This window comes from Pleuronectes platessa, chromosome 17 (assembly GCF_947347685.1).
Source record: "Pleuronectes platessa chromosome 17, fPlePla1.1, whole genome shotgun sequence".
Taxonomy (NCBI): domain Eukaryota; kingdom Metazoa; phylum Chordata; class Actinopteri; order Pleuronectiformes; family Pleuronectidae; genus Pleuronectes; species Pleuronectes platessa.
Genome location: NC_070642.1, coordinates 10,115,935 through 10,129,700, shown reverse-complemented (window position 1 = coordinate 10,129,700; position 13,766 = coordinate 10,115,935). Strand labels below are relative to the sequence as shown.

Sequence of the window (13,766 nt, the reverse complement as noted above, 5' to 3'; positions counted from 1 at the left end):
ATTTTTCAATAAAAAATAATAAAAATAATATTTTTGAAAAATAAATGAAAATAAGCAGCTGCACTTCTAGTCTAGTTTTTATACTGCATAATTTAGGTTTTTATATCATCACATATTTGCAACATAAACACAGACACCACTATGTTGCTGATTTGACACTCAAAATGATTTGCTGTCTTTCACGTCTGGTGTTTGTTTACAGCTTTGTGTACTAATTCTGTCAGAGGTCACATCGACAGGTTTTTGTAAATCAATAAAGGTCCAGAAAACCGAAGTGCAGTCTAAACCATCTCCTGTGTTTTATCAGTGTCTCAGTTTGTGAGTGGGGATCTGCAATACTGATGTCAGCTGGTTAGAGCGAAAGAATAAGAGAGAGATGTTGGATGACTAGGTGAAAGAGAGAGTGAGTGTCAGGGGAATGGGTGTTATCCATCTGTCTGAGCCAAAAACAGAAAGGAGGAGTGAGAAAGTGGTTTCTTTACTTAGTCAGCCTGATTTCTCCCAGAGCTTTTTCCTTGATGAGTGGGTATAGGACGAGGGAAAGAAGAGAGAAATAAAAGAGGGCGAGGGGACAGTTCAGGAGAGACAAAAAAGATCAGAAAGTAAAAGCCAAAGCAGGAGAGAGATGGAGTGAGAGGAAAAGATGAGTCATTCTAAAAGTGTCTATTTATCCAAAGTCAGTTCTGCCTTACGTGGGAGTCGCCATATAAACCATTCACCTACCAATTTGCCTTTGTTCCGAATTAAATGTGTGCCGCGTCAGGGTGTTCTCTAAACCTCTGAATTCCATACTGTGGAAATGTTGAATGGTTTCGGGGGGGACGACACAGTGGCTTTGTTTTCCAACCGTCTGGGACGTACGACTAAAGCTGCTTCAAGACACGCACTGAACTCCAGACATTTTCCGAAGGCGTTTTAATTTGAGAACTCAAATGTCTGAGTCAGTTGCTCTGGACAGTTTCCAGAAACTTTCCTGCCAGCCTCCTACGGAATTGTCCGAAAACCAGCCAATGTGAGAATACAGCAGGAAACCCAGCCACAAGTGTTGATAGCTTTTTTAACATGTAACGGATGCGACTCTGGAAGAATGACTATGTCTCAGGATGAAAAAGGTTTGGCTGAGCTGTAAACAATAAAGGAGATTTCCTCAGTGATTATACACCACGTCCTGCCTCCTTCATGCTCAAGATGCTATCCCCTGCTGAATGTTTCTGCCATTTCCTGTTGGTGTGAACACATCTGACCCGGACAACCACCTGCTGCGTTCTTCATATGTGAAAGGAAAGAGCTCATGTCTGAAAGCATCTTACATATAATGAGTGAGTAAATACATTAGTTCATTAATCACAGAGCCTGGGCATTAAGCTGTGGAGATACGGCGGATGCATGTGTTTACCCTGGCTGTGTCTGGGCTCTCTGCCACCATGAACATGAAGTTCAGGTTGACCAGGTCTGTGCCGCTGCAGATGCAGATGATGCAACCCTCCAAGTCGGCCTCCGTCTTTCCAATGGCCTCGAAAGACGTCAAGATCTTCGGGTCCTGAGAAAGAAGAAGAAAAGGTTAAAGGGTAATTCAGTTTCAGGAAGAAGACGGATTTCATCAAGCTGTGGTTGGGGCATGTTTTTCAGACGTAAAATAATCTATAACTTTAAGAGTCAGCAGAGGGAAAATTTAATAAAATCTCTGAGGGCATTCGGATATTACTGCAGTAAAACAGTCACTGACAAGAAACCACAAAGGGAGGGAAGCTTAGGGAGAAAGATGTAGAAAAGTGAATTGCGGCTGTGGGGCGACGCCATCAGATAAAAAAGTCTGTGTGTTGCTCAGGACACCTGAAGCTCCATGTCAGCTACAGACTGATATAATACACATCATCATCATCATCATCGAAGAAATTAGATAACTCAACTAAAAAAAAATCTCAGCTACAAAAACTCATTTAGGTTATTGAGGTGTTCAGCTGAGTCGCTTCACCTCAGGCAGAGCAAAGAGCCGAGCACTGCACAAGATGTTTTACATTTAGAAAATCATTTGAATCACAACAACCTGTGCTAATTGCTAATGCCTGTTAAAGACATGACATTTCAGACATTTAAAGAGCCGGATTTCCCCGGATTATCCTCCTCAGAATCTATACCTCACACCACAGCTCCGTCTGAAATAGAAAATCCATGACAACACTCACACCATCAAAATCACAGCACGATTCCTCCCTCTCATCTTTTCAATAAGATTTCAGCCTGCCGCTATCGTCACCCTGCAGACAGTAACGTATTTTGGTTACACTATTGAATTAACAGGCAACAGGCTAGGCTGCTTTTAAAACCCCAGCCAGCAATTATCCAAAGCCATTCATCTTTCTCTTGCTCATTGGATTATGTGAAACTGCTGCCTGAGCTGGTGTAACCGCGTTAGCCTCCGAGGAGGAGCCCCGCGAACGCTTCTCACAGAGCGGCGCAGAGCATTCGATCAAACAGGACGAGCTGCTGTCAGGCCTCAGTATCTGTATACGTGTCCTTACACATGTACGTACACACGTCTACACAGAGCCACAAACAAACAGACCCCTCCTGCAGTCAACAGTACATACACTGACAGGTTGTTCACACAGCACACTCCAGTGTCTTCTGTCAGCCCTCTGACTTATAGAGGCGTCGCATGTTTGCATTCTAATTACAAGCAGGTGTCCACAGGGGTATTTTCCTGTATCAGCTCTCATTATTCATCTTCTCCCCATGATACCTATGATATAATGTGTCACTGTCAAGGCTAAACTGGAAAAATCAATATTTAATATTCAGAAAAACCAGGCAGGTAAACACACCGTGTGTGTGAGTGACTCAGAATCAGCTACATAAAAGGACTGACTGGGTTCCAACAGCACTGAGTGAAAGAATTATGCAGTTTATACTCTTTGGGTTTGCAGGACCAGTTCCCTGTTACCTGAGGAAAAGTATTTCTGACAGAGACAGAACGTCTTGTGTCTGTGAGCATTTGATCCAATAGCGTGAACTCCTTAACCCACTGATTCTCTGACAGCCCATCATAATAGGGCTGGAAGCACATTTTTTCATTACTCCTCTCTGGGTCAAAAGCACACACCAGAGCGGCGAGAAAAAAAAGAAAAAAAAAGAAAGAAGTTTCAGATACAACCTGCGGCTAAACCGAGCCAGGGTTGGATAAATATGGATGAGTTAAATATTTCATGTTTATGTTCCTCGAGTGCCCCGGGTGAAAGTGATATTTGATGGCGAAGCTTGGCAGCGAGGAGTCGGCGGAGAGACCCAGATCAGTCTGTCGATTTATGCATCACACTGCTGAAGCCTTGGCTAATTAAAGCATGAATTCCACCATTGACGTTTGGGTCTCCGTAGATTCCACCAGGCCTGACGCGTGGGAGCAAGAGACTGAATGCTCTGAATGGGGGGGGGACAGCATTTATGTTTTGGAGGCAGAAGCGATGGAAACTGTTTATTTCCTGAGGTCTCACCTTCGGGACGGCACCGACTCGGATACTGTTGATGAGCGAACACTCGAGCACCTGGCCTTCCTGCCGGAGAGAAACACAGATTGAGAGAACGAGGGGCAGTGGAAAAGGGAGGGATGACAGCAGGTAAGAGGGGAGAGACGGAGAGGGAGGAGGAGAATATTACAAAAACAAAGCAGATGGATTACAGTGGGATTTGTAATTATTTCTGCTAATACTTCTGCACCACAACTTCTCAGCATCTATCTCTAAGTTATTCATGTTGGTCAATATGACTAAGATGTGCACATATTTACTTATGATCATGTCTATTTTGTGTAGTGGTTAAAGCAGTAACGACACTCAAAGGTTCAATATACAAGTTTGATCTGCAGTGAGCTAATCCTTAATCTCCATCCACCTGTATTCCCACACAGAATAAAGAGGTATAAAGAATAGAATGTAAACATAGATGGACGACTTCTTCCCCCTATCCAAAAATATCTAGAATACAAACGCTGCCATCTTGTGCTGATGGAGCCGAGTCTGTACAGTCGTATTGAAAAACATTTCTTCACGGCCTTGAAATGGCTCCTATGCAATTCTACATCTTTGTTTAATTTAGTATTTGCAGATCTATGAATATGGAAATAATTGTTCCTATTATGAAAAATAATTTCATAATATGGAATTATTTTAATATTAGAGCTAGTATGAAAATACTATCTCCCAATGATGTTTCCCACATCATGAAGTTTCGACATTAACATAGTTGGCCAATGGCGTTGACTGCTTATCAGTCATGATGTGTCATGTATCAAATAAAAAAGCCAAGGTTAAAAAGGTGATCGTCATTGGAGGGGGTTGAGGATTAAAAGACCAAATGTAACTTCTTAAAAGAACTGGTCTTGTCTCAAGCCCCTTGTTAAATAAATGTTAAAAATGCCACTTAACCTCTAACCTGAAGTAAAATTGCAAATTGAAGTGCATCGACATAATGACACCAGTTTCTTAGTGACATGTTAGTGTTGGTGTTTGATTATGTGCACTTTGCTTTTCTACACCTCTTCCCTGTTGACTTTTAGATGCTGTATTCTCTGTATTCTGTATTTTGTATTTTGGACCAAAAGCTTTCCCTTTGCGAGGCCTCCCTAGAGACAAGAGGACACACAAAATGTCATGGAGGTGATACCTTTCCCTCGCTCTTCCAGGTGATGAAAAAGCCAAACTCGTCCACCCTCATCTGACAACTGGGCTCAAAGAAGTAGGGGTCCTGCAGAGGGAAGAGTGGATTTTTATGAGACAAGGGGCTGCATCACAGGCTTTTGACATTTAATGACATTAAACAGGCAACCTGTCTCTCACAAACACACACAGGGCTTATGCAACTAGACAAACACATGTAACGCAAATTCATTTCCACGATGCACCTGTCGGCCTTAGGACACACAAGGACTCGCTCACAAAATACGCACAACACATTAAGTGTGTAAACACACAAGTTTGCGTGCGGAGCAGATGAAACCTGCTGCTAAGGCAAACACAAAGTGAGATAAATGTGACTGCCAGGAACCAGTTAAATGCCAACATCCTCTGCCTGGAACACAGGGCTGTGCATTAGAGACAGAGGACAACCCTGAGCAGATTGTCTGTCTCGAGGATCCAGAAGTGAGCTGGTAGAGTGACTGTGACGCAGCTGCACACAAGCGTACGCTCTGCATCCATCAGCTGTGATGTGTAACATGGAGCGACCACCGATTTGGTTCAACTCATCTCCAAACATCCGCCCGCCTGTCTAGCCCAAACATTTTACACTAAACTCAATCAGCTGAGATTGCACTGATAAATGATTGTGTCAATTGTGTGTATGTGCCCAGGTATAACTCATGTTGTAGGTCACATTATGGACACTTGTTCTCATAAGAGATAATGACAAAGACATGTTAAGATTAGGTTGGTTTCAGGTTAGGATAAGGGTAAGGTTAGCTTCAGGTATTTAGGTTTAAGGTTAAATTAAGGTTAGGCAAATAGTAATTATAGTTAAGGTTAGATTAAGTCTCCAGGAAATCAATTTGAGTCAATATAATGTCCTCGGGAGTCAGGGAGACATGACACGGCTGTGTGTGTTTATCCAGCTACAATCACACATCTAAGAATAATAAAACATAGAGAGTGAGAAACATAGAAAATAGGAGATGGCTGCTGGGTCACTCTTACTCTAATATTAGCAGTAGAGAACAGTGTGTGACACACACACACACATTTTAATCTTTCAGGCTGCTGCTGCCATGAGATACACTGCTGAGAACAGGCCTGAGCTGAGCTGTTATGTGGCTGCTCTCCATACTGCGCTACCATGTCATCCAAAACCACAACGAAAACCAATAGAACAATCCTAAATCCAGTTAGGAAACAGTGAGGCTGCCGTTAAGTGCAGCTAAAAGCTTGACTCTCTTTCATCTGAAATAAGTATGACAGAGGGTTCAGTTACACTTCGTGAAGCTGAGTATGAAAGAGACGGTCCCAAATGAGCTCCGACTGTTAAGAACATACAGCAGGCTACTGTTACACCATCAGACGGCTTGTTCTTGTAAAGCTAAAAGGTTTATGGGAACACTCAGTCCTTCCAAACGCAGAGGAACAATTCACTCAGGACCCAGCCGTCTCCTTGTGGAAGTGGACAGACCCATTAAGACCCCTGGTTATGGTCCAGCTTCTTTGCGACATGTGTACATTCTTTGCTAAGTGCACAGGGAAGTGTAATTCAGTGTGTGTGTGTGGATGTGTGTTCTCTGTTCGTCCTCCTCTGTTGCCTCCATCTTGGAAAAAGGATCAGCAAACAAAAAAACAGACTAATGGTTCATCATACTAACGAAAGTACTATATATAATCAAAGGGAGCTAAGTTATGTTACTAAAAGGCACAACAAGTCCTTTGTTTACATTGATATGAATGACAATCAAGGAGATGTACACAGGACACACACATATGACCTCGACAACAAGAAGCCATTGGTTATCTGATGAAAAACAGCAACTGTTTGTGCTCTGATCAACTGGAGCTTAACACTGAATGACTGAATGAATGAACAGTGAAAAAATGCAAGGTCACCATGTTCAGTATCCAGTTACATTATTGTTTTTTTCAGCCATTTGTCTTTAATCCTAATAAATGTATTTATTTTTGTATGTTCATCAATATATTACATTTGTTGTACTCCCACAATGTAAGTAATGATAATGTGAAAGGAGCACACTTCATGTATTAAAGGATTATGTTACATCACACTTAATTTCAAGGTATTAACTTTGTCCTTTTGATGACAGCAAAGAAAGAAAGCTATCTACACTGTATACATCTAATTCATGGAGGGAGTGCACATGTTATGAGTGTGCTACTTTAGTCTAAGTCAGCGAAAAAATATTGTAATTGATAATTAATACAGCCTATACTACTACTACTACTACTACTACTATATGAAGTTTTCTTGAAGTAAACTAGAAGGAAGTAAAAATATTAGAATTATTTTCTTTCTGCGTTTTAACATTTGTTATTTGATTTTCTCTGACATCATCACCTGTCAATATGTGGCTCTTCAGTTTGCATGGAAGCCAAACATCAGCAACATCTTAATCGATGTGGCTTGATTACTAGTAGGACAATGATTGTCACACACACAAAGCCCTCAGGCTCTTAGCACAACTGATCATTGAGAATCCATTTGACCTCTGACCTCACTGCCACCTGACTAATCAAAGAGGAAAATCAAATATCACACTTTCACTGCTACAATACTGCAAAGGTAAAGGACATGGGAGGCCTCTCCCACAGAACTGTACAGAAATCAAGCTAAACTAATAAAAGGTGAAAAAAACAATAAATCCAGGTATTGATAGAGGTCCACAATAAAGCTTTGACTATGCAGACACACACACACACACACACACACACACACACACACACACACACACACACACACACACACACACACACACACACACACACACACACACACACACACACACACACACACACACACACACACACACACACACACACACACACACACACACACACACAAACAAACATGCGTACTGCCTGTCTCTACCATCTGTCACTCAGTGGGGTTTCAGTCAGTGAAGAAGGTTTTGTGGAAAAAAATCCATCCATGCTGTTTAGCATATTTGCCGGTGTGTGTGTGAGTGTGAGTGTGAGTGTGGTTGTGTGTGTGTGAGAGCATGTCTTTGTTTGTGGGTGGGTGGACTCTTGGCGAATGTCATTTCAATTGACTCAGATGTCCCCTGCAGGCTTCGTATTTGCCAAGCAACGGAGCGACACTTACTCACTCACTTAACCAAAAGGGGAGTTTTTTGGACAAAGTTACTTTATTATGAGTTTCAAAATGATCCCTTCCAAAATAGAATAGTTGAGTAAGCCTCTAAAAAGACTTAATAATCATGCAAAACATTATTTTTAGTGAATAAAATTATTCCTGTTACTATTCTGCTAATAGAAAGGATAATATCAGTTTACTGACTTTTTAAGACCATAATGAATGAAATTTAAGACCAATGTAAAGTGTGACAGATATGAAGGAATATCAGAGACCCAGAATAACTAACACTTGCCTAAAATTGAGGAGAAGGTGAAGTTGCCTAATACCACTTGAAAGACCCTGTAGTATCTCAACCTACAGGTATTGACAGTAGGTATTCTATAGACTTTCCCACAGCCCATTGGAGATCAATTCTGATCAGGGTATTTGTAGACTTAGTTATTAGTTCCATGTTGGTCTTGTTTGTAGTTTTATAACAGCGTGCTAATATCTGTATTGTTTAGAAAGAACTACAATACGTAGAGATATTACAAACTGTGCATGCTACCAACAAAACTAACTGATTTTAAACCATATTGGAAGTAGCATTACATCCACAGTAACATACGTAGACCTACTAAAACAAATTAAAATGTTTTAATATGTTTATTTGTTTTTAAGGACTAAACTTTCTAGCACTTTTTAGGACCCAGAGGAAACCCTGTGTGAGGGTTGAGAGGGAGGCTGCCATCATTAATTTTAACCTTTAAAGTGACTGGCACAGTTTGACCTTATTATCAGCCAGGACAGTTCTATAGTCTCCCACAGACAAACCTACGGTTTCGCCCACAGCATTTGTGTGGGAGAATAACGGCTCAAAGAGCTCAACACGGCAACTGAAGAGAACACGTATACAAATAGACTAAACACAGGCAAATGAAAATTCAATTTGACAACACATCCAATGTAAATACACACAACAAAACCAAATACACAAACATGCTAAAAACAGTCAAAGCACAAACAAGAGCAAAAATGTGCTGTGAGTGCTAGACGACAAAGTAATGTGTTTTTGAGGACAGAAGAAACATGACAATGCTGAATGGTTCTTACATTTTAGCTAATTTTCCAACACCCAACATGTTAGTCGGTTCATCAGTTTTTGTGTTCACTGGTTACGTCCTACTTGTAGCATGTTTCTCTATTTTGTTGTATTGTGATTATTTGTGTTGCAACAACTAACTTTCTACTATCGAGGAAGAACAACTCTTGGCCTTATTTATTTCTTGAAACCAATCAGAATCATCTTATGCTGTGCTAAGCTCAGGATGTAGCTAATGTGCACCTGCAAGGTAGATGTCAGGGAGGGACCTGTTGTACTGTAGAACTGTGGGAAAGTGTTGGAACACTTGTAGATCGGGAGGAAAATAATTGTGATAAAATAGCAAAGAAAACACCAACACGTGTATTTAGATTTGTTTGATTGCATACACCAATTTCCTACAAAACTCAAAAGGGTGATCAAATCAAATCAAATCAAATCATAGTCTCGCAGTGAAGAGGATTGGCAGGCTTTATAGCAGTCCTGACCCTGTCCAGGCCTGGCTCGCGTTACAGCAGCAGCACACAGAGGACTCTCTTCAGAAGCATGCTGGCCCAGTTTCACAGCTCACTTTGACATCGCTGAGGAATTGATGCCGATTTTTTGGCCACCGACATTTCCAGTTTCCTTCTCTGCCTGAGAGGGATGCACCTCCCCTCGCTGATGCCCGTATAAACAGGGAGCAATGAGGGGATTTCCTGATGCGCGCAAGCGTTTGTGTACGTACGCATGTGTGTGCGAGAGTGCGTGTGTGACACACTTTAGCTTTGCCCGGCACATCTCCTCACTCAGTGTCATGATTAAGTTAGTCAGAGGAAACGTGGGCAAAAAGACAGGAGGATATAGATGGGGTCATATATACATACAGACTTAGAGCAGATATTTGCTGTTAATGATACAGATTTGTCTAAATAGATTTAAATTTTAACTGAATTGGTACGGAACAGATTGACGAGCAATGATTCAATATTTCAAAAATCTGATATGTTCCCCTTAACATTTGTAGCTTAGATTTTTTATGTATGATTTTATGTATCTATATTTTTATTGTGATGAATGTTTTTTGTAAAAACAAGGACGACGTACTCACACAGACAATCTTAACAGTTTGATGATCAAAAAACGCTCAGTGGATGTGTAGCAGACATGCAGTCGCCATGGCGAGGCATCTTAATGAGGCTGATGAATGTAGCCGGCCTATAGTGCGTCGATGACAGGTTATAAAGGAAACTGCCCGTGTGTGTGTGTGTGTTAGTGTGTGTGTGTGTGTGTGTTTGTGTGTGTGCACGCTAATGACTGGCCCGGGGGTTGTCATTAAAGTGAAGAATGATAGTAGGACTAATAACCTAGGTCAGTATCAACAATGCCATAACAAACTCATACAGCTCGTAACACTGGCCAAGCATTCACGTGTTCATCAGGGATATGAAACATACATCTTCAATGCATCAGTATATGTGATAAGCTGCCATTAAACGGTTAGAAGGCTTTATTTCTCCACTTGGAGCCTTTACGGTTTTTATTTTATTTTACAAAGCACCAACGAAATGTGTCATAATTACCTCATCAAACCTGTCGAAGGAGGTGCCTTCCTGCATGAACTCAGGCAGGTGCTTCTGCCAGTTGAACACGTAGGACTTCGTCATGGCTGCTCACAAACCTGAGACCCAGAGAGGGGGGGAGGAGATGCAGAAAGAGAAACAGACAGGGTTAGTAACAGAATATCTTCAACAACCAAGACAGCAAACACACAGATGTTTCCAGGACCGAGTTTCTGTCCTCGTCTGTCCTACAGTCACAAAATGCTGAATTCATTGAGCATAGCTACTGTAAAACATTTCCCACTCGACAAGCCGTGATGTGCAGGAGCTTTACGTTTCAGGGTATTAATTGGAACAGGGTTATTCAACGGGCAATAAAATGGTCTAACATTTTTCAAGAGGCGTTAACAAAAAACACATCAAACATCAATCAAATTCATAAAAGATGTATTTAAAAATCCTTTTCCCATTAGCTATTTGATTTAGTTTCTCATTTAACCTCTCCGTGACACTGTGGTACTTAACGCCGGTAAATCAAGGTTGACAATGAAAACGGGAATGACACTCAGAGAGCCCATAAACAGTCACCTTATGAAACCACAGTTAAATTTGGATCTGCATCATATTGCACACACTCAGTAAAAATCTTTCCAATGAACTTGCCTGGTATTTTTCATCGAGAGGTTTAATGTCAGATTCATGAGATTGATGAAAAATAAAGTGGGTGCACGATTCTCATCTCAGCTCAACCTTCTTCCACAACCTCTCTAGACATTTTATTCAGCCTCACGGTGAAGTGTTGTAGACATCACAAAGGACACTGCGCGATTAAGTGACAGTCAAATGTTTAGATCTATTTTTCCTACAGACCAGAATAATACAAAAACCAGAAAGTTGTCAGTTTGGAATTCATCTTCCACATAGTAAAAATGGAAACAATTACGATTGACATTTCCTCTCTCCAATATGTCTCTCACCCAGTACCGACTGCACATCTATGCACCCATGGATGCGATGTTAATCTCTTTGGATGCGGATGGGAACATTTTCTGTTCTGGTGTTTTATTTTGTTTCACTTTATTCTATGTTCTTAAGGATTGTTAAACAGGTAAGTCGTCTCGTTAACTGACATTAAACCAATAAATATAACTAAGAATAAAAATGGTTACATGTAATGTAAAAGATCTGCAGAAATGCAAGATTTTCCACCATGAGACTCACTATATCTAACTGCAAAGGAGCTATTACTTGAACACCAGACTAGGCAGACTGAGGAAAAGTGGGCCTACCACATCATCACAGACAGAACAACGCAGATTGAGCATTTGATGGTGAGAAAGGGTAATTATCCATCAAGTCTACTTTTGTCTCACACTTTGCCTGAAACGAAAGTGAAGCATTTTCCTCCTAAATCACAATAAAAAAACACTTTCAGGCCTGATTCATGTGACACACCTGCACGTGTATCATCTCCTAAGACATCCAGTGCATGGATGGGGGAGGGGGTCCTGACAGGAAACTGTAATATTGTTGATGACACCGTCCAAATATAGGCTCCCCTTACGTCAGCCGCAAATGTGTCATGCAATAGCGCACTCGAAAACGTGACATGCTATGTATAGTCTAATTGCTCAGCTGGTATTATGTCCTAATGGGAATACTCGGAGGTGAGATTCAGTTGTGATTAGGTGGTCCTTCATCTTACAGTGCTGCAAATCCCTGCGATAACAATCACATACTGCATATAGAGAAAATGTAATTATAAAGCACTGCCGCAGCTGTATATGGAAAGATATTCAAAAGGATTATTCAGGTAGTATTCATTTCTTCAGTAAAAGCTTTAATGCCGTAGTGTCTGTCTCTGAATGCAATCCCCCCCTGTAGATAGTGTAGAGACTGAAACCAGCCATTTTCCTGCCAGGGATAAACAGCGATAAACTTTAAGGTTGATGGGTGAAATGACAAAAAGGAAAACAGAAAACGAAATAAGTAAGGACAAACAGAAAGAGAGTGTTAGGAGAAAGTTGATGATAAAGAGAGATATGTAAAGGCGGCACGGAGAGGACATCTCTCATCTCTGTAGCTTCCCAAAGCCACAGAGATGAGAGACGAGGAGAGAGTGACAGGAGGAGCATGGAGATGAAACAGAACAGTGGTGGGCAGCGGGAGACGGATGAGTAAAACAGCTGTGTGTGACACAGGCTGCTAGAGAGGCTGGAGGACAGGGTGGTGAGCACAGCGGGAGGCGTGTGTGAGGGGGTGTGGGGGGGCAGATACACAGATCAGACACAATATCAACAGAGGCTACAGAGAACTGCTGGCTAGGAGGGCTGCGCTTCACCCCCTGGCATGACAAATGCAGAGTGAAACAAGGGTTTCGAGTTTTCTGCGTGTCGTCATCACCAATCAGACTGATTCGTTAAACAGCAGCTAATAAGAGCTAATCTCACCCAACACGCTGCTTCATAATAGATCAAATTAAGCCTGATAATAGTGGGCTGACCCTTTAGTCAAACTGAGAATACTCTTTTTAAATCTGAGTGCAGAGTGTTGCGTATTTCGGGTGCCAACACAAGAAGTGTGATCTGCGTCACAGTGCAACAGGAGGTGTAGCAGCCAGGCCGGGTCAGTACATCCAGTAATAGAAATGAAAAGAACTTCATCAAACCCAGCCCTTCGCCATCTGTGGTGAGCTAGCAGGGGACCAAAACAGACACACACGTCCCGTCAGGGGGAATGAAAACACAGATGCACACATCCTGTGGAGATTAAGAGCCGGGGACAGGCAGCGTGCCATCAACACAACCCACAGAGAGACGACTAGTGTAAATAGGCGGCACCGTGTCCAGATTTCTCAATAATAATAATAAACCAAATCTCATAGAAATCTTATACGTTCCTTAATCCGATTTAAAAGTATTCAGATAGGACACATCTAATTTGGACTAATTGGGCTGTGCTGTCCTGTCTGATGTTAGCCTAGATCTCGCCACTCTCAACAGTATGCATTAGATAACATCTTCCTTAGCGGGATGTAATCCGTCCAATAGCGGCGCGGCACACCGAGGTTTCGTCAGGCCATACTGGCTGGGCCTCTGAGCTCCTGGACATGTGAACGTTGCACGTGAGGAGCCGAGGGAAGCTGCAGGAAGAGAGCGAGGTCCGAGCCCCCTGTCCAACCCCTGACGATGAGATAATTACGATAGATAGGAGCCCCGGGAGGCTCTCCGTTCCCAGCCTGATCGTCTAAAATGGCAGCTAGGGTAGCACCCAGCGGTCCCACACCTCATAAACTAAAATTAGGCCAGCCAGTGGTGGATGGGTTTGACTGAGGACACATT

General features: G+C 41.9%; 1 protein-coding gene across 3 annotated transcripts in view; it reads right to left on the bottom strand.

The window, feature by feature from the left end:
* The window catches only part of LOC128460020 (1-phosphatidylinositol 4,5-bisphosphate phosphodiesterase beta-4), a 69,205-nt gene that overhangs the window by 23,485 nt on the left and 31,954 nt on the right, over positions 1-13,766 (bottom strand). For all 3 annotated transcript variants that reach the window (XM_053445023.1, XM_053445021.1, XM_053445022.1), the window contains exons 4-7: positions 10,447-10,544; positions 4,660-4,740; positions 3,492-3,551; positions 1,397-1,540 (exon numbers count right to left, since the gene is read on the bottom strand). In XM_053445023.1, the coding sequence (XP_053300998.1) occupies positions 1,397-1,540; positions 3,492-3,551; positions 4,660-4,740; positions 10,447-10,530 (369 nt within the window). In that variant the 5' untranslated portion in view covers positions 10,531-10,544. The remainder of the gene's footprint in view (positions 1-1,396; positions 1,541-3,491; positions 3,552-4,659; positions 4,741-10,446; positions 10,545-13,766) is intronic.